This window comes from Sarcophilus harrisii, chromosome 2, assembly GCF_902635505.1.
Source record: "Sarcophilus harrisii chromosome 2, mSarHar1.11, whole genome shotgun sequence".
NCBI classification, from domain to species: Eukaryota; Metazoa; Chordata; class Mammalia; order Dasyuromorphia; family Dasyuridae; genus Sarcophilus; species Sarcophilus harrisii.
In genome coordinates, this window is record NC_045427.1 from 124,283,143 (window position 1) to 124,305,049 (window position 21,907).

Consider the following 21,907-nt stretch of genomic DNA (forward strand, 5'->3'; position numbering starts at 1 on the left):
AAGTCTATCTCGGCAATACCTCTCTTTGCTATATATCTCTCTCTTCTTGAACTACCCTCATTCAAAAAACTACCACCAAATAATTATAACCGCCACCACAATATCAACAACAACAACAACAACAACAACAACAAAAAAAAAAAAACCCTAAAGTCTTGACTTGGAGGAATGATGGATATATCAAGCTAGGAGATCCCACAGGGCGTCAAAAAACAAAAACAAAAAACAACCTAAAGAGTGTTGATTGTGAATGACCCTGTTGAATGTGGTCTACACGGCGTTAAAGTATTTCACCGCCTTAATGACCTTGCAGTCCCCACCTCTCTGTATCCATACACAGGAAGAAACCTTTAACTTCCTTTCCTCTCCGCAAATTCTACAGCTGCGGCAACAGCGTCCCAGAAAAGGGGCTGGGTTAAGTGACTCGTCCAAGATCGCATAAGTAGTATCAGAGAGGAGGTCTGAATCCAGGTCTCCCGACTCCACGGTCCGCTGCTTTCCACACCACTTCCAAACTTCCATGCTTTCGGGACGCCTACCTCATAGAAGAAAGCACATCCACGCAGGCATGCACAGTGAGAAAGAGTGCTTGTATACGCGCACGCACGCACACACACACGCGCGCGAATATTCCATTCTGTGGAAGGGGCGAGGGGAGTGAGAGGGGGTGCCCAGCCCCATGTGGCGAGGAACCTCTCTCCTGGGATTTGGTCTCGGTGATTGGAGCTCCGTAAGCAGCAGCAAACGGCCGCCAGGCGCGGTGGTGAGAGAAGACATGAAAGGAAACGCGAAAACACTTCAGATATCCGAGTAATAAGTCGGCGCTCGCCCGCTCGCTCGCTCGCAGAGCGCCAGGCAGGCCGGGGCCGGGGGGAACAAGGTGGGCGACCGTTACCCACGCCGCGGCGGTGACATCACCCCGCGTGGGCCCTCTCTCTGACCTGTCGGCTCGGGACCCGACAGGTCATTAGACAGCACTCCAAGCTGACCGCTCGGCGCCGCCCGCCCGGGGCCGGGAGGGGCCTCGGAGTCCCGGGCGCTGCGTGCTCTCGTCCCTCGGTGCAAGGCGAGCCAGCACTCCCAAGTGGGCTCGGAGCGAAGACGTGGACGCAGAAATGCGCCCGCGGGAGGGGACCGGCACGCTCTCCACCTGACCCTGGGGCTCCGGAGCCAACATCCCAGAGGGGCTGGGGACCCGATACTCCCCCCCCCAACCCGGGTCGCGGCTGCACCCCCGGCACCTTTTTGCGCGGTACCCCCCTGTGGAAAGAGGGGAGAGGGTGGGAGCCCGGAGGAGAGAAACAAGCGCAGCAGAGCCCCGCTTTCTCCTGACTCCGAGAGGCGTCCCGGTGCTTATAGGGACCCCAGAGGCGAGGGACGCCCAGCGGGGAGCGGGTAGGCTGAGTGGGGGGGAAGGGGGAAGCGCCGCTGAATCCGGGAAGCCCAGGCGTCCGCGGAGGCGGCGCGGGGCCCCTTTAAGGCTCTCCCCTCCCACCCGGCGAGGCCGGCCCCCCGCCTGCCCTCTCTCCCCGCCCCGGGGTCCCTGGGAGAGCAGCGATTGGGCGGGCGCGGCTATCCCTTTGAAGTGTGGCTGCCGATCGCGGGTATTTGACGTGTGGCTAAGGGAAGGGGAAGGTTTTTGTGTTCTTCGCCGGGGCCAGCGGCGGCGGTGCTGGCGGTGACGGCGGCAGCGGCGCTGGCAGCGGAGGAGGGAGGTGGTGGAGGAGGAGGAGGAGGAGGAGCGGTTGGCTGCTGCACCCCGCTCGGCACTGCGGAGCGAGCCCGCCCGCTCCGGGAGCTCGTCTCCCCGGTGCTCCCCCTCCCCGCCCCCCCGTCCCCGCCCGTGGCGCTGCCTCCTCCAAATGAGCGATTCGCCCGCTGGATCTAACCCAAGGACACCGGAAAGCAGCGGCAGCGGCGGCGGCGGCGGCGGCGGCGGCAGTGGCAGCAGCCAGAGCGGCGGCGGAGGGAAGAGACCAGCGGTCCCGGCGGCGGTGTCCCTCTTGCCTCCGGCGGACCCCCTGCGGCAGGCAAACCGACTCCCCATCAGGGTACTGAAGATGCTGAGCGCGCACACCGGCCACCTCTTGCACCCGGAATACCTGCAGCCGCTTTCCTCCACTCCAGTCAGCCCCATCGAGGTCAGTCCCTGCTTGCTCCGCACTCCCCCCGCCCCATGTCACCCCCTACACACTCCTCAAGACCCATTTCTCCCAGGTCCTGCCTGAAATGGCCGTCCCATTCACCCAGGTCCTTATCCTTAAGCCCCGGAACCCAGGAGCTCCGCGTAATAGAGCCCCGTCACTCCTGTGGACCGGAGGTCGGGGTGAGGGGTCGGGCTCACACCTCCAGGCTTATCCCTTTTAGCAGCAGAATTTTGTACCCAGTGTCTTTGCTCCCTGTTTCTCCTTTACTCATTCCTTGGCCAGCGCCGGGCCCAGCTTCAGGGTTCCTAAAGAAGAGCTCGCGGTGGGCTCTGTGCTCCCAATCCCCACCCCGCCCCACCTTCCACCCCTACTCGAAAGAGACTTAAATGCAGCACCGACCCCACTACAGCCGCCCTCCCTTTCCCCTTCAATAAACACCCCTGTGTCTTCAAGTCCCGTGCAGTCCACTCTCGGGGCCGCTTCCGAAACACTGAAAATACTCCCACTCTGTTCTTGGGGCGCCCTCCCCAGGGGCGCTGCAGTGGGTGCACAGACCGGCCCTCTCCGGGAATGCTATCATGTACGCCCCCTACTCTAACGCCCCAAGGAGCCACCGGTGACCTCCAGGTCTCGAAGTTCGCTTAACTGGGGGATAAGTTTTCCCCGGGACGTGAAGTGAATGAGGGGAAAGAGGGATAGGAGAAGAAAGAAAAAAGGAAGAGTCAGATCCTTACTCCCCTTGTTTAAAAGGCAAAGAAAAGCTGGGTCCCTTCTACAACTGGCTGCTCTCTACTGTTCTGTTCCCCCACATTCCCACCCTTCGAGGGGCAGTGGTATTCTCTTTATCCTAGAGCCCACGGTACCAGGAGCCTATCCTAAACAATCACATTTAAGGTAGTCATAAACTGGCTGGGAAAGTGACCCCTAGGGTGGCCTTTCCCCTTCCTCTTCCTCCTGGGCCTAAGAAATCTCAGTTGCTAACTCACGTGGGTGGAAGGGAGAATTCCTGTTGTCCCCCGCCCCGTTCCACCCTCCCCGTGGGCGCTTCTTGTCCCTAGTTCCCTCCCACCGTCATGCCCAGCTCCCCGGGGCTCCCCCGCGCTCTATCCGCTTAGTCTCGCTGTCTCACGCAGTCCCTTTACCTCCTTTCTCTTTCCTTTCTCCCCCACCCCCATCCCCGCCGCTGTCTCGTAGCTGGACGCCAAGAAAAGCCCGCTGGCGCTGCTGGCCCAAACCTGTTCGCAGATCGGCAAACCTGATCCACCGCCCTCTTCCAAGCTCAACTCGGTGGCGACGGCGGCCAACGGGCTTGGGGCGGAGAAGGACTCTGGCCGCTCCGCCTCAACCGCCTCCTCCGCTTCGGCGGCTCTCAAGCAGCTAGGGGACTCACCGACGGAAGACAAGTCCAGCTTCAAACCCTACTCCAAAGGGTCCGGCGGGGATTCCCGCAAAGACGGAGGTTCTTCTTCCACTTCTTCGTCCTCCTCTTCTTCTTCCTCCCCTGGGGACAAGGCAGGGTTTAGGGTGCCCAGCGCAGCTTGCCCGCCTTTCCCCCCGCACGGAGGTCCCGTCTCAGCTTCTTCTTCCTCCTCCTCCCCCGGCAACTCCCGGGGCGGCTCGCCGCACCATACGGACTGCAAGGGCAGCGGCGGCGGTGGAGGCGGCGGCGGCGGGAGCGGAGGGGACCTGGATAAAAAAGATCAAGAGCCCAAACCCAGCCCGGAGGCGGGAACCGGGAGCCGAAGCGCCGAGCCAGCATCGCACAGCGGAGAGGCTGGGTCTTCTGGGCGCAAGTCTGAGCCGCCCGCGGCGCTGGTGGGCGCCGGCCACGTGGCACCGGTATCTCCGTACAAACCCGGGCACTCGGTGTTCCCCTTGCCACCTTCCAGCATCGGCTATCACGGCTCCATTGTAGGCGCCTACGCCGGGTACCCTTCCCAGTTCGTGCCTGGTCTGGATCCTAGCAAATCCGGGCTGGTGGGGGGCCAGCTGTCCGGGGGGTTGGGCCTGCCTCCCGGCAAGCCCCCCAGCTCCAGCCCACTGACGGGCGCCTCGCCACCCTCATTCCTGCAGGGATTATGCCGGGACCCCTACTGCCTGGGAGGTTACCATAGCGCCTCTTCACACCTGGGCGGCTCTAGCTGCTCCACTTGCAGTGCCCATGAACCCGCCGGGCCTAGCCTAAAGCCGGGGGGTTACCCGCTGGTGTACCCAGGCCATCCACTCCAGCCCGCAGCCCTCTCCTCCAGCGCGGCGCAGGCTGCGCTCCCGGGACATCCTCTCTACACCTACGGCTTCATGCTACAGAACGAACCGCTACCACACAGCTGCAACTGGGTGGCGGCCAGTGGACCGTGTGACAAGCGCTTCGCCACCTCGGAGGAGTTGCTCAGCCACCTACGGACCCACACGGCCCTCCCTGGCGCCGAGAAACTACTAGCCGCTTACCCCGGGGGGTCGGGTCTGAGCAGTGCAGCCGCCGCTGCCGCTGCAGCTTCCTGTCATCTACATCTCCCTCCACCCGCCGCCCCCGGTAGCCCCGGGTCGCTGTCCTTGCGGAGTCCACATACTTTGGGGTTAAGCCGGTACCACCCCTATGGCAAGAGCCACTTACCTACAGCTGGGGGCTTAGCTGTGCCATCCCTACCCACAGCAGGACCCTACTACTCGCCATATGCGCTCTACGGACAGAGACTAGCCTCAGCCTCAGCTCTTGGATACCAGTAACTACAGCCTCTTCTCCTCCCCTGCCCTTACCCTCTGCCCAGCCTCCTTTTCCACCTCCTTACTGCCACCAACCCCACCACCACCACCACCACCACCACGGGCAGCAGCCTCCTCCACCACTCTTCCCTCTTTGCATTCCCCTTCCCGACCCCACCCTCCTGGACTGTGTATTTATTTACTGTACTATTAGCTTACAAGCTGGGAATATAAGTGCATTAATGGCCCACGAGTCAATGTTATGCAAAAAGTCTGTGTCCCCTCCCCCCCCCCAATAATAATGATAATTATCAAGTGAACAAAGGATCCCCACACCTCTTCCTTGCTATTTTTTTTCTCTTAGTCAGGTTTGGGTTTTAGAGTTGCTTCTCTACCCCTCCCCTCGGTTTCTTTTTTGATTGGTTTGGTTTTATTGGGAGGAGGGGGATTGGGGTTCTTGGATTCTTGGGGTTTTTGTTCCTTTTCTGGGGAGTTTCTTGCATGATTCTTGACATTCGAAACTACATTGTTCCTTCTATCCACCTTTTTCCTCGTTTCCATTGGCGTTTTGTTTTGTTTTGTTTTTCTTTTGTACAGGTAACAGAGGTGATTTTTAAAATATATATATATGCATATATATATATTTGGAGGGAAGGGAAATCAGGCAGGCCGAAAGTTGGATGGCAGGGCTGTCTTTTTTGCTCCTGAGCTTTGCCCCACCCTCCCTTTGGCACTGCCTCTCTTCCCCTCCATGCTCCACTTCAAGGCACTGGGCCTGAAGGCACAGAAACCTTCTTTGACCTGCAGCCAAGAAGCCCCTCTGGGTCCCTGGCAGCAGTTTTTCCGATATTGAGTCCCAAACAGCCCAACTGAGCATTTCCATTCACCCATACACCCCAAAAAATACACGGTCAGGAGTCTTCTTGCCAAAAGGGATGGGTAATACAATACCCTAGGGAACCTAATCATCAGGGCCCACCTTAATTAAAAGTTCTAGATGGGCCTGCAGCGTGAAAGCCTGGCTCTTTCTAGTCTACCAAGTGCTTTATAGCCCTTTCTTTTCTTTTTCTTTTTTTTTTTTTTTTTTTTTTTAATCCCCTATTGGGGCAGCAACCCTTGATGTACAGGAGAGAAAGGGGGACTCTCTCCTCAGACATCTCCAGATCGGGAGACCAGTCTAATGTTTTTTAAATTAAATGACATCTTAATACAATTGAACAAACATTTGGAGGGAGGAAGAAAACTAGATAGAAACCCCCTTCCGAATCTCCACAGGCCTCAAGCTTTCAGTCCCTACCTGGTTCAGCTCCCCCGAGCCGGCAGGCAAGCGGGCAAGGCATATTAGATGCCTTTGGCACTCCCTCCCGCCTCTCCGGCCTGCTCCCCAGCCCCTCCCATTCTCCCCCTTACTCCCCCACAGTCTTGCGCAGCGCGGAGGCTGTGGGGCCAGTTTTGGATGAATAGAGCTCTCCGTTGGTAAGACTTATTTTGTTAATAAATGGAATACTTGGCTATATTCACACCGTGGTGTCTCTTGCCTTTCTCATCGCCTGCCTTTCTGCTCCCCGCCCCTCCCAGCCTCATTAGATGCCCTTTTGTTTTAAAAAAAAACAAAGACTTCAGATCCTTACCGGGCTGGATTTAATGGAGTCCCCCAGAAGAGGGGAAAGGGAAAAGTCCTTGCCCCAGTGTATTAAAAAGAATAATAATAAAAAATCTTTATTAATTTTTCCCATTCATTTATTTAGTTCCCAACCTCACTTCAAAGGCCTTTGCATTTCTGGGTACTTGGGTGGAGGGCGTATGTGAATGTGAACTTTCTTCTGGGCCAAATCCGAGGGCAAGGGGGCTGAAAAGGGAAAAGAGGGCTCCCCAAACTCCAAGCAGCTGGGCGAGGCGCGGCGCTGCCGGGACACGACGAGCTTTGGCGCCACCTAGCGGCATGTGTGCGTGCAAGAGAAAAAAAGGAGAGAGGCCGACTCCAGCCCCGACGGCCCTTGGACCATTGCTACTCCTCTAAATCCAGGATGGTTACGCTTCTGGTTTGGGGTTTGTTTCTCTTGTGCTCCACCTGCACCCAAAAATTCCCCAGCAAATCTTTTCTCCCGGGCGGAAACCAATGGAAAAATAGTCCAGCTCAGAGCCGCTGCCTGGCAAGGCCCCCGGGCTACCCTGAGCCAAGGCCGGGTTTTTAGCGGCGGGGAAATTTGCAAGGCCGGTGATTTTTCCGAGACAGGTGTGGAGTCCTGGTATTACTGCGCGGGCTCTGCAGCTAAAACTGAACTTGAAGCCGTCTTCAGAAAGGGGAGGGCAGGCGGCTGCTTCCTTCCTGCTAGCCCATTTCCCCAGTTTTCAACATCTTCTCAATTGGCCGGGCAGGTCCATATTGCAGGGTAAACACGCAGATTGGGGTAAGGGAGCCGAGGGAGAGAGCACATCATCAGCCTTTCCTTAACCTTTTACTCAAAGAGCGATGGGGAAGAAACCATGCATAAAGAAGAGGAGGGAAGTAACGGAAGAACCGGAATTTCCACGCCAGCCCCACGAAGAGGGACCGCAGCATCCGAGGTCCCAAATCCCAGATGGAAAGTCTCCGTGCTCTTGCCCCTTTGTTTTCAGCTTTCTGGGTCCAGTCTTCTCCAATTCGATGAAGAAAGAAGTCCCTCTGCTCATTGGGAGAACTTATTTCTTGATAGCGACTGCGTGCAGGCAGGTTGATTCACTAGGTTCCCCGACAGGGCCTGCTGCTTTCCTGAAGTCCTGTTCTTGGCTCAACCATGAGCTGAGGTCGGTCTTTCTTAGCTTGTGTGCTAAACCTGAATAGGGTGAGGTGATTGGGTCGGTGCCAACCTAAGCCAGGCCTGTTGTCAGATTTCTAAGTTTAGTGAAAGACTTCCTTTGGCCTTGGAAATATAGAGCAGAAATTATTGCAAAGTCAGCTGGTAGGGTGGAGGGTATGGAGAATGTTACTCACTGCTTAATCAAGAGGGGGGAACTTTCCCTTGCACCCAATTATGTCCAAGTCAATAGCAATATATCATCAGCTAAACAGACAATTGTGGGCACTCCAAATTCAGTTTTGGCTAAAATATCTAAATACTGAAGAAATGAGGCAGAAGGGACCAAAGGCATATCTGACTTATTATATATAATTGTTCCAGTTCCCTATTTAAACATGCAAGTGTAGACATGGTCTAAATACCAATTTATGCAATCCTTACTTGTGGACTGATGAGTAGGGTTTAACCTATTCCTAATCTATGAGTGACATAGACTGAAAAGGCAAGGAAATCAAAGGCATAGCATGCCCTTTCTTATTCTCATCCACTTTCTTTCACTCACAGTCCCTGCTTATTGCAGAAAGGGGTCAGGGCAAAAACCCAGGCTCCTCAGGGTGAGTCCTAAACCCAGAGTGACATTTAGGGTACCAAGTAACCTAGCTTTGACCCCAGTCTGGGTACAAAAAAGACAGAACTGCATTAAAGATCTATACTGGTCAGAAGTTTGCAAAACTGTTTCTTTCTCATTTGATGCAGATCCAACTCCTTTTTGCAGATGACAGAATTTAAGCCTACAGTAGGGGAGAGTAAATTGAGCACACAAACAGCTGGGGAATTTGAAGCCTACTCAGTTGACTACAGAATCTTTAGTTCTTTCCACTACTTCCCAAATTCATAGCCCTTCACAAAAATGGTCATTTGAATCCATAGTACTCCCATCATTTCAGGGTAAATTGTTTTACTCCCTAACCTAGATCCTGCTAACTAGGCAAAATTCAATCCTTATGCCCTCAATAGGGCACTGGAGTTTTTCTGCAGAAAAGACTTCACATTTCCATTAGAAAAGTTCATTAATGTTGGGAATAGCCATTCTCCTTCTAAAGGAATACTGGAGTCTAGACTGATTTGGGAGTTGGTGATGCCACAGAGCGAGGCTCAGAGAATCAGAGAGAGATGACTCAAGGAAAAGGTCCCAAGAGGATTCACAGATCTCATCTCAGGATATTTCTGGGGAAACAGTATTGCCAGATTTCCCATCGGTTAAATAGGTCTATCTAATGGAAGCTGAAATCTATCTGATTCTCTCTGCTCTCCCTCTCCTCAGCCCGGTGGAATTCCCTACTTTTTTTTCCCTCTCTGACTGGTTAGTTTTCTGAAAACTCTATCAAAAGCATATCTATTTTTCTTTCATTCTTTCATCAATTTTAAAGTAAGGTCATAGATTGCTAGAGCTGGAAGGGACCTTAGAGAATATCTAGTTCTACACTCTCATTTTTTTTTTTTTTGTTACTGTAGTTGTTTAGTTGGTTTGGTTTGTTGTTATTGTTGTTTGGTGAATTTTTATTCTTTGGCATTTTGATTTGGTTTGGTTTTTGCCAATGAGAAAACAAGTACAAAAAGCTTATGTGATTTATTCAAGATCACACAATTAATGACAGTTATACCACACTACATATAAAGAAAAAAACTTTTTCCCACTTCTTAAATCAAACTGTGTGCCTTTCTAGATAGTTTGAAGAGCAAATGAACTCAAAACCAATTTTTTTTTTTCATTATCCATGCAATGAAGGAGCTCCTTTTAAATAGCAGCTCTCTTCAAGTCATAGGTATGGATCTCAAAGTAAGTTGGTCAGTTCTCGGGGGTTTCCTCCTTAAGACTGACTGTCTTAGTTAATTATGGCGTATAGAAAAGATGAAACCTGGATGGAAGGAGTCACTCTGAAATTCCCATTCTGATATTAAGTGACTGATGACATTACCTGGAATGTCTTGACTTCAGGATGGGAAATGTCTCCCATTTCTACCTCCTTGCTAGTGAGTTGGTGATGTATGTGAGCTGCTTTAATTAGACAGTGGGGAGTTTGCCATTTGCAGGAAGCTTAACTCTCATTAACAAAGTTGCCAGTTTAATAGAGATGATACTCACTATCAATTGCATATCTGAGCTTTACTTCTCCAAAGCCACTGAATCAACTTCAATTAATTGTACCAGCACTCCTTTGGAAGGGAGTCACCTCCTCCTTCTCTGCCATCTTTCCCCTCCTTTCTCCTTCCTTTCTTCCTTCTCTCTTCTCCTTCCTTGCCCTTTCTCTCTCATTCTTCTCTCTCAGCAGTAGCCAGAAACTAGGGCTGATGTTCCCAAGACATCAGGAAGGGTTGTACTGAAAGACTTAGAACTTGAGACAAAGGATATTCCTGGCTCCAGATCATGTTCTCACATTTCCTGACTGGTTATTTTTGTGGCCTTGTGGGCAGCAGTTGGAGGGGCAAGGGTGGGGGGGGGAATGAGAAAGAAGGACCTACCCTAGGATATAGGCCTCATTTAATGATTCAGATTTTTCATGAACAACCATCTGTGTCTCTTAAGGAAATCCATGGTCCAACTGTAAAAGAAAAGGATGCTGAACTCATCATCTTAGTAACGCCAGACTTGAAAGGGTTGAGCCAATACACTCTGATTTTATGTGGTGGGAATGGTAATGTCTCCAAATAGATGAAGCTAAAACTCCATTCCTGATGTAGAGCTCAGTTACTGTGGAATCTGCCTAACAATAATACCACTGCACTGCACTTTATTAATCATTCTGTAGGGGAAGCTGCTCTCCAGTTTTCTGTTTGATTTGACTTCACCCTGTCTTTCTGCAGAATGGATGGCTGAGCGCATCCGATAATGTATGGTTTAATTTGGAGCACTATGGGTTTGAATTACCATTTTCATAATGTGCTGTGCATTAATGTGTTACATCATTTATAAAGAGAGATGTGCTGGGTTTCAAACTTTCTCCTGAAAGGCAAAGTCACCTAAAAGAAACAAACCCAGTCATAGCAGCCCATCTCCCCAAACTCTACTACCACTATTTAAAAATTAAAAAAAAAAAAAAAAAGCATTTCCCAAAAGAACTTCATGATCCTTGATGAGAGTATTTTAGATTCAGATGGTGCGGGTAGTGTCAAGATGGGGAGAGACATATGAGTACATATAAGACCCAAACAGGGAGAGCAAAAGTGCCCTCATTATTGCGTAACAACTGCTTTTCCATCCAACCCCCATAGCAGCAGACCTCCAGTGGTTGACTCTCGGTCGACCCTAATCCCAGCACTCCCTCTCGAATGGCTGTAATAACACCAGCTGTCTGTTACTCAAACTCTGACTGAGGAGGAAAAAGCACTGATTATCCAAATACAGTCATTAAAGGGGAAATGTGTTTTTAGGACTGTCAGAGTGATTAATGAGGGCTAGCCGTCTTTGCAAATGCACTTGTTTAGTCTAACTGGCAGCTTCTATTTTCCTATTGATTTATTGCAGCAGTTGCTGGGGTCTTGGTGTGTGCAAAGTCAGGGCACTTCACAAACTGGGCGCTGTTTAAACAGGAAAAGCATGTACCATTTTGTCCAGGAGGGAAGGGGCAAGCTAAAGGCTCTCCCTTCAGTTCCCTCTCCAGGGACTCCAACCAACAAAAGTCACATTAAAATCTGGGGCCAGGAGAGGGAAGGAAATTTCCCTCCCCTGAGTCGTCCCAGTCATCGAGTTCCAAGGTCGATGGGGACACACTCACTAGAGTTCTGGATAAAGTCGGCCCCATTGTAAGGACTTGGCAAGCTTACATTATCCCCCCTTGTCCCAAAAGGAACTGATGAGGACTGAGAGAAAATGATCCCAGACTAGAAGGGGTAAAAGGACAAAGAACAGAAGTCAACACTACTAGGTGGTCAAAGAGCAAAGGCATCGAGTAAGTTTGGCAGGGAGACCACTCTTCATTTCAGTATTTTTAATATAAAAATAAAAATAACTGCCTAATGGACAACATTTACCTCTAGCTCTTTCCACATTTACAATTCATATCCTGACAATGATGTATCTGGATGTCAAGGACAGAGAGAATTAGTAGCTTAAAAATACAGTAGTCTTTCATTGTAGGTTGTGTTTTCAATTAGTCAATCAACACTCAATCAGCAAGAATTTATACTCTGTCTCTTGTGTTTCAATGTCCTTGAGGACACACGGGATGAATGATGGAGAGCCTGGATGCTACAGTGGTACCCTGGAGATATTAAAAGGACTCTCATGTATTGGAAACACTATGGAGGATTCTAGAGGCATGGATAAGTATTGCATGGGGCAGATAGTATGAAGCTGCAAATCTGTACTGATGAAGGGAAGAGCCACACTTCAGTATCTAGTATCCAGCAAAGAATCTATGACATACCAAGCAATATTCTCAGTGCTGTGGGGATATAAAAACTTTACTAATGTCCTCTGATAGCTCATGTTGACCTGAAGGTGACCCTATGTCCTTGAAAACTAACAGTAGTGTGACCCAAGATCTGGCAGGCCCTCCCAAGCTAGAAAGGCGTTAAGTATAAGGCTCAGGCATAGACTTTGTGTCCATCATCAGAGGATCAGCCTATCTAAGTATAGAGAGGCTTATCACTAGACAGCTGACCACCAGGGGATGATATTTCTTTTTGGCTGAAATAGTTCATAAAAATTTTATATTAAAGAAAAAGTAAGAGGGAATCCTTTGAAGTGTTGAACTATAGGATATAAAACAAGAAATGGTCTTTACCCCAAAGTTGACACTGTGATTGAAAAGAAAGTTATATACTGATGAAACAAGATAGGAAGATATATAAAATCTCATTTTCTGCTGATATCACTAAGTGCTAAATTGCATAGTACAGGCAATTAGAGAACAGAGCAGTATATAAAGTGATAATTGTTCTGTTCAGGCAGTAGTGGAAATAGCAATACATTTGGAGTCAAGAGACCTGGCATATAAATGCAGACTCTGACGCCACTCTATAAGCTCAGTCAATTCAATTCAGTTCCCTGGGCCTCAACTTCCTTAGTTGTAACATAGGGAAAATCAAATTAATGAATTAATGGAATGCTTTATTTTTTTCCCCTATCCTTCATACATATTTGTACTACAACTTCAGTATGGTTGTGGTCAGGAGTCTTATAAACCTTAAAATTTTAGATAAATATGTCATTAATATTATTAATAAAGGCACCATGAGTTATATTATAGATTAAAACTATCAGGAAGAAATTCACAGAGATCTTTTAGTCTTGGCCTAAAGCAAGAATTCTTTTTTAATAATACTTTATTTTTCCCCAGTTACATGTAAAGATAATTTTTAACATTCATTTTTGAAAATTTCGAGTTCTGAATTTTATTCTTTTTTTCCTTCCCCTCCAAGACAGTAAGCAGTTTGATATAGGTTATACATGTGCAATCTTGCAAAATATATATCAAATTAGTTATGTTTAAAACAAAGATTCATATATATATATATATAATTTTTGGTAGTGTCTTATTTTTTCTGATTACATATAAAGATAGTTTTCAATATTCATTTTTTTCTAAGACTTTGAATTTCAAATTACTTCTCCCTCCTTCCATTCCTCCCATTCCCCCTCCCAAAGATGATAAGCAATCTGATATAGGTTACATATATACAATTAATTTAAACATATTTCTACCTTCCAAATATTCACATTCATGTTATGAAAGAATAAACAGAACAAAAAGAAAAAGCCACCAAAAAAAAAAAAGTTAAAATAGTATGCTATGATCTGCATTGAGACTGTATAGTTCTTTCTCTGGATGTGAATGAGTCTTTTGGAATTATCTTAGATCATTGCATTGATGAGAAGAGTTAAGACAATCATAGTTGATCATTGTATAACGTTGCTATTACTGGGTACAGTGTTCTCCTAGTTCTGTTTATTTCATTTAACATCAGTTCATAGAAGTCCAGGTTTTTCTGAAATTCATCTGCTCATCATTTCTTATAGCACAATAGCATTCCATTCACATACCACAACTTGTTCAGCCATTTCCTAATTGATGGACATTACCTCAATTTCCATTCTTTGCCATCACAAAAAGAGTTGCTATAAATATTTTTGTACACATAAGTCTTTACCCCTTTTTATGATCTCTTTGGGATATAGACATAGTAGTGGTATTGCTGTATCCAATTTTGATTGCCCTTGTAGCAGAGTTCCAAATTACTCTCTAAAATAGTTGGATCACTTCACAACTCCACCAACAATGCTTTAGTGTCCCAATTTTCCCACATCTCTAATATTTGTCATTTTCCTTTTCTGTCATATTAACCAATGTGATAAGTATAAGGTGGTACCTCAGAGTTGTTTCAATTTGCCTTTCTCTAATCAATAGTGATTTAGAGCATTTTTTCATATGACTATAGATAGCTTTAATTTCTTTATCTGAAAACTGCCTGTTCATATCCTTTGATCTTTTATTAATTGAGGAATGAACTGAATTAATATAAATTTGGCTCAGTTCTCTACATATTTAAAAAAATGAGACCTTTATCAGAAACACTTGCTGTAAAAATTGTTTTCCATTTTTCTGTTTTCTACTGAGACTTGAAGGAAGCCTGAGAAACTAAGAGGTGAAAAGGGAGAATATTTCTGGTATGGGAACAGTCAGTAAAAATGTCCAGGTTTAGGAGAGAATGTCTTGTGTGAGGAACAGCAAGAAGGCCAATTATTATTAATTGAAAGAATATTGAACATATATATAAAGTGTAAGAAGACTAGAAAGATAGGTGGGGAAAGACAAATTATGAAAGGTTTTTAAGATCAGAGAATTTATACTAGATCAGATCCTAGAGGTAATAGGGACATGCTGGAATTGATTGAACAGAAGTGGAGGGGGTGACATAGTTAGACATGATTTAGGAAGATCAATTTAACAGTTTAGTGGAAGATGGACTGAAGTAGCTATGAGATGATGGGAACCTATATCAGGATGGTAACAGTGTCAGAGGAAAGATGGGGCTTATAGGAGAGATTGTGCTGAAGGCAGAAACAATAGCACTTGACAAGTGATTGCATGGGGGTGGGGTGGAAGAAGAGGGAGGAGTTGAAGATAACACTGAGGTTTCAAGTCTGAGTGACTGGTACATTCAATAGAATAAGAGCAGTGAGGTGGGGCCATAGTGCACAGGATGCTGGGTCTGAAGGAAGGCTCATCTTCCTGGGTTCCCATCCAGCCTCAGCCACTTACTAGCTGTGTGACTGAACTAGTCACTTAAACCTATCTGTCTCAGTTTTCTTATCTATAAAATGGTCTAGAGAAGGAAATGGAAAACTAATCCAGTATCTTTGCCAAGAAAACCCCAATGGTGTCATGAAGAATCAGACATGACTGAGCAAAACCAGTAATGGAAAAGTTCTCTCCCAGAAGAAAAATGATTGGTGTCATCAAGTATTTGAAAAAGTATCATGTAAAATAATAATAATAATAATAATGACAACTCACATTTTATATTACTTAAAGATTTGCAAAGTTATTTCCTCTTAATAACTGAAAAATAGGTAGTATAAGAATTATCCCCAAATTACTGAGGAGGAGCATGAGATTCTGAGATGGTTAATACCTTGCCTAAAGTCATATAGCTTAGTCACCATGGCCACTAGAGCCTCCTCCTTTCCTCCCTCCTCTCCTCTCTAGGACTTATAATATGCAAGGTGGACATGGATGCTCACCTCATTTATGGGCAAGAAATCACCCATTACAATCCTTCCACTAAGAGAAGGGTCCTCAGGTCTTGCCATTTGCCCTTCTGCTTAGCCCTCCTGACTCTTGAGCACTGCCATCTCATTTCCAATGCAACCTAAGGATCCCTAAGCTTTGCTGTCTCCATTTCTGCAGCAATATGATGACTTTTACATCTTTCTATTACTGCAATTGAACCCTCCTATAAATGTTGTCTCCCCAAAATATGGTGTGAGCTCTGTGAAAGCAAGAAATGTCTTAGTTTTCTCTTTGTATTCCCAATGTTTAGCACCATGATTGATACCACTGTAGGTCTGCAAGTGGAGGCTAGTTGATGCCTTGTTGAGGATTTTGTAGAGAGGTTACTTTTCATGTATGGTTCAGAGGATGCTTTTCTGTCCAATTCTTGAATTTGACCTAATTCAGATCAACAAGCAGTTATTGAGTAAGGATTATCAAAGATATGAAAACAAAAGGAATGACCCTGCCCTCAAAAAACATAAATTTGAATAGAGAGATAAAATGTGTACCTAGATAAATACATGCAAAATAGTTTGAGGAAGAAAATCCTATTAACTTAAGTCTAGATGATAAGGAAAATCCTCTTGTAGAAGATGGCACCTCAGTTGACCATTGAAGGAAGCCAAGGATTTTAAGAACATGGAGATAAGGAAAGATGGTATCCCAAACATAAGAGATAATCTGTACAAAGAAAGGAGATGGAATGCCACATATAGGGAACTACAAGTAAGTTTGGTTGGAATATGAGGTGTATGGAGGGAGTGGGAAATGTACAATCTACAAAGATACCATTTTGGTCCATTGGGACCAAATTATAAAGTCTCATTTGCAGTTATCATTAAAAGGAAGAGATACATGTCTGTTCTATGCCCCTTTTTGGTTCTGTGATGGTACCTTATTGCCATTCCCTTTTCAAAACCTTTCTCTACTTTTAGTGGGAAAATTAGTATGTCCAGAGTCTGTCCCATTTGTCTCTTTTTCATGCTCACGGGCAGCCAATCTTTCCGGGACCAGCTATCCAAGGGTCAATATGTTGCTTTTTTTTTTCTTTTTTTTTGTATACTATATGTCTACTATTTTAATGTAGAAATCAGAAATCTTGAAGAATCACATATCTCATCATGAAAGAGTAATGTGAATCTCCAGATATGAAGCCGAATCACTGTTTTTCAGGTATGGCATAGAGAAAAATTCAGAGTTCCTCAGGAGACAGGAATTCTCTAAAAGGATCAACAATGGGCAGAAGAGACAGACATGTTAACTGGAAAAAATAACTATAATATGAAATGCCAAGACATTTCATCATCTTGCTCATATTCTGATTATTTCAACTATTTGTTCCATGAAGAGAGGAAAAATGTCTTGTGCTTCTTTGCATTTTCCAGACACTTAAGGAAATTCCTTGCTCATAAACAATACTTAGTAAATGTTGAAAAGATAGTTGGGTGAATGGATGGATGACCAACCTCTCTCATTCTAAATCATCTCAGAACTAATAATTGCATGTTTCTATGGTAGTCTATATGGTTAAACAACAAGTATTTATCAGTCAACAAGCATTTATTAAGTGCTTACTCAATGCCAAGAATTGTATTAAGTTTTGTGGCAGGCAAAAAAAAATCAGATCCCATCCTTCAAGGAGCTTGCATCCAATAGTAGCACACCTAGACTAAGGACCAAATTAATAGTAAAGACAATAAAAGCTATAGAACATCACAGGCTGAGGAAGAAGGAATTTGTTTGTTTTTTATTATAACTTTTTATTGACAGAACATATGCATGGGTAATTTTTTACAGCATTATCTCTTGTACTCACTTCTGTTCCAACTTTTCCCTTCTCTCCCTCCACCTCCTCCCCTAGATGGCAGGCAGTCTTATACATGTTATATATATTATAGTATATCCTAGATACAATATATGTTTGCAGAACCATACAGTTCTCTTGTTGCACAAGAAGAATTGGATTCAGAAGGTAAAAATAACCCGGGAAGAAAAACAAAAATGGAAACAGTTTACACTCATTTCCCAGTGTTCTTTCTTTGGGTGTAGCTGCTTCTGTCCATCATTGATCAATTGGAACTGAATTAGATCTTCTCTTTGTTGAAGAAATCCACTTCCATCAGAATACATCCTCCTACAGTATTGTTGTTGAAATGTATAATGATCTCCTGGTTCTGCTCATTTCACTCAGCATCAGTTCATGTAAGTCTCTCCAAGCCTCTCTGTATTCATCTTACTGGTCATTTCTTACAGAACAATAATATTCTATAACATTCATATACCACAATTTACCCAACCATTCTCCATTTGATGGGCATCCATTCATTCTCCAGTTTCTAGCCACTACAAAAAGAGCTGCCACAAACATTTTGGCACATACAGGTCCCTTTCCCTTCTTTAGTATCTCTTACTAGCAGTATCTCTAACCAGCAGTAACACTGCTGGATCAAAGGATATGCACAGTTTGATAACTTTTGGGGCATAATTCCAAATTATTCTCTAGAATAGTTGGATTCATTCACAAGTAGGAGGAAGGAATTTGAGACCAAAGAAGAGCTAGAGATCATTATTGATCACAAAATAGAAAATTTTAATTATATCAAATTAAAAAGCATTTGTACAAACAGAACTAATGCAGACAAGATTAAAAGGGAAGCAATAAACTGGGAAAATATTTTTACAGTTAAAGGTTCTGATAAAGGCCTCATTTCCAAAATATATAGAGAATTGACTTTAATTTATAAGAAATCAAGCCATTCTCCAATTGATAAATGGTCAAAGGATATGAACCGACAATTTTCAGATGAAGAAATTGAAACTATTTCTACTCATATGAAAAAGTGTTCCAAATCATTATTGATCAGAGAAATGCAAATTAAGACAATTCTGAGATACCACTACCCACCTGTCAGATTGGCTAAGATGACAAGAAAAGACAATGACGAATGTTGGAGGGAATGTGGGAAAACTGGGACACTGATACATTGTTGGTGGAATTGTGAACAGAATCAACCATTCTGGAGAGCAATTTGGAACTATGCTCAAAAAGTTATCAAATTGTGCATACCCTTTGATCCAGCAGTGTTACTAATGGGCTTATATCCCAAAGAGATATTAAAGAAGGGAAAGGGACCTGTATGTGCAAAAATGTTTGTGGCAACCCTGTTTGTAGTAGCTAAAAACTGGAAATTGAGTGGATGCCCATCAATTGGAGAATGGCTGGGTAAATTATGGCATATAATATTCATATACCATAATTATGGTAATGTAAATTATAGTATATGAATATTATGGAATATTGTTGTTCTGTAAGAAATGACTAGCAGGATGAATACAGAGAGGCTTGAAGAGATTTACATGAACTGATGCTAAGTGAAATGAGCAGAACCAGGAGATCATTATATATAATGGGATGAGGCTTGAGTTGATGCACTGAGTCCCAAGCATGTGAGGCTAAATAGTAATTGGACTATACTCTATTAATATACATGCTTAGATAAAGAATGGCCCCGCCCACTCTCTGTGCAAGTCCTAATGTGTTGTATAGGAAATGATGATTTTGGTGGGTGGGGGCAGAGAGATGGGAAGAGAGGCAGGAGAGATTGGCCTGGGTTCTATGCTTGTAGCTGCTGGTCGTGTGGCTGCTGGTCTAGCTACCTTCTTGACTCAGCTGCACACATTGCTATTGCCCATTCTCTTCCACCTCCGATCTTTCTTCACTGAGAATAAAGATTGACAAGTTTCCCCTAACCTGAATTCCTGACTCCGGCTGATTTTAAAATACGCGGTCTTCACAATGATATACTTCAACAACAGTACTATAGTACTATAGTACTATAAGGATCAATTCCGATGGAAGTGGCTATCTTCGGCAATGAGAGGATCCAATTCAGTTCCAACTAACTGATCAGTGATGAATAGAACCAGCTACACCAAGCAAAAGAATACTGGGAAATGAGTGTGGACTGCTTGCATTTTTGTTTTTCTTCCCAGGTTATTTTTATCTTTTTAAATCTGATTTTTCTTGTGCAACAGAAGAACTGTATAAATATGTACACATATATTGTATTTAACATATACCTTAACATGTTTAACATGTATGAGAATGCCTGCCATCTAGGGGAAGAGGTGGAAGGAAGGGAAAAGTTGGAACATAACTGATTGCAAGGGTCAATGTTGAAAAATTACCCATGCATGTGTTCTGTCAATAAAAAGCTATAATAATAATAATAATAAAAGAACATCACAGGCTGAAGCAGAAGAGGAAAAAAAATGACCCAGAAAAGGTGGCATTTAACTGAGCCTAGAATTTAGGCAGGAAGGGGAAGAAATAAACAGGTATTAAGTACCTACTTTGTCCCAGGCAATATGCTGTGCACTTTACAAATATTATCTCATTTGATCCTCACAACAACTCTGTGAGGTAGATACTATTACAATTCCCATTTTTTAGTTTAGGAAGCTGAGGCAGGTAGAGTTTAAGTGATTTGCCTAGAGTCAAACACTTAGTATCAGAGGCTAGTTTGGAACTCGGACCTTCTTGACTCTAAACCCAGTACTTTTGCCCACTACACTTTCTAGCCACTGTAACAAATAATTTAGATAATAAAAAGGGAGAAAGACGTTTCAGGTAATGGAAACAACAAGAATGAACTATCCTCTATGTGCAAATTATGTCAGGGAGACAGTGAATAGACCAAAGCTAGAGAGGGATGTTGTATTTTAAAAGGCCAATCAAAGTAGGAGTCTTGGGAAGGGTATGGTATGCTGAAGAGGCTAGCATGAACTAGTTGGTATGTCTTGTATTGACTTGATATTCCTAATATTCCCATTTGAATCATGGAATTTCAGTCCTATAAGGGACATTATTCCAACCATCTCATTTTAGTTACTGACCAACATAATCCAATGCATATTGGAATTTTCACAAAATATATATGAAAATATAAAGAAGTTCAAGAAGGGTTTGGTTAAATTCACAGATGACAGCTCATAATACATTATTAAAGAGAAATCCTCAACCTGTCATCACAATGTCATCAAGATTATTATTACGCTCTCTCATATCCCAATCCAAGGTACATGTCTGTCAGAGGGATAATTCAGATGAACCATGAGTCTCTCCCAGGTGTGGCGTTTATACCCAGGCTATCTGAATATATCTTTATTAAGCGGCATTATGGGGGGAGTGGGAGGAAGTGCTTGGCAAACCATACAATTTCAGATATCTTCAATATGTTGATTTGTTTCAATTGACTACACTTATTTTTTGCACATGAAAATTTTGGGGTGAGGGATAGGAGATTCATTCGAGAGTGAATGATATTTAAAAAATAAAAAGAGTATCAATAAAAATATTTATATTGACATAAAAAAGTAAAAGATACCTTACCTTTAAATTTTATCATTAGCACTTACTAACTTGAGTAAGACACTGGGTCTCAGTTTCCTTATTTGTAAAATGGGGATAACAGTTGTACTTTCTGTATCATAGACAGGTTGTTGTGGATACAAGATAAAATCACAGCTCTATGCTACAAATATAGGGACAGCTAGATGGCACAATGGATCAAGTACCAAGCCTGGAGTCAGGAAGACCTCAATTCAAATATGATCTGACACTTACTGTCTTTGTGACCCTGAACCCATCATTTAACCTCTGCCTGCCTTAGTTTCCTCATTTGTAAAATGGTGATAATACCTTCAAGGGTTGTTAAGAGGATCAAATGAAAAAATAATTGTAAAGCACCTGACACAGTGCCTGGCACATAGTAGGAGCTAGATAAATGTTAGCTATTATCATTATATAAGATCATGGATCTAGAGCAGGGATTTTGCTTTTTTAAAAAAAAAAATTATCTATTTTTCAATTTCATTTACTTCCTTTGTAATCCTACATATTTTATCTTACGCATTTAAAATATTATTCTGAGAAATAGCCTATCCATAGGCTTCACTAGACTGCCAAAGGAATCTATCATACATAAAAAGGTTAAGATCTTCTGATCTAAAGTAAACTTTGAAGTGCTATATAAATACCAACTACTTCTCCTCCTCCTCCTCCTCCTCCTCCTACTACTACTACTACCTTTACTGCTACTATCATTACTACCACCACCATTATTATTACTACTACTACTACTACTACTACTACTACTACTACTACTACTACTACTACTACTATATCCATCCATGCAGCTCCAATGAAATCATCATTGAATCAAGCCAACCATCAGTTCTCAAAATGATGCCCAGAGAGCAATAGCACTTCCCAACCCCTTTATCCCCAACTTCAGTACAGAGCCAATGATTGCTTGAATATTTGTCATTCAAAGAACAACTTAACTAAACTTGGAGAGAGAGGCTTTTCATCCGGTTGACTGCAAGGCAACCAACAATTCAATTTTAGCAATTCTCCATCAGGGGTGCTTAACTTTAAAAAGATTAGTTTCAAATGCTAACTAACCTTTTCTAAGGTTAAGAATTTCTATGCTAAATC

The 21,907-nt window shown here is 44.4% G+C and overlaps 1 protein-coding gene across 1 annotated transcript; it reads left to right on the forward strand.

The window, feature by feature from the left end:
• Nucleotides 1-299: 299 nt before the first annotated feature.
• ZNF703 (zinc finger protein 703) lies at nt 300-6,370 on the forward strand. The gene is made up of 2 exons (XM_023494708.2): nt 300-2,141; nt 3,342-6,370. The coding sequence occupies exons 1-2, from the start codon at nt 1,863-1,865 to the stop codon at nt 4,872-4,874; spliced, it is 1,812 nt and encodes a 603-aa protein (XP_023350476.2). The 5' UTR covers nt 300-1,862; the 3' UTR covers nt 4,875-6,370.
• Nucleotides 6,371-21,907: the final 15,537 nt, after the last annotated feature.

What these genes read in the sequence shown, in the direction of transcription:
- ZNF703 (XM_023494708.2), top strand. Translation starts at nt 1,863, where the DNA reads ATGAGCGATTCGCCCGCTGGATCTAACCCAAGGACACCGGAAAGCAGC. An exon ending in CTCCAGTCAGCCCCATCGAG is followed by an intron (nt 2,142 to 3,341) that starts GTCAGTCCCTGC and finishes GCTGTCTCGTAG; the next exon opens with CTGGACGCCAAGAAAAGCCC.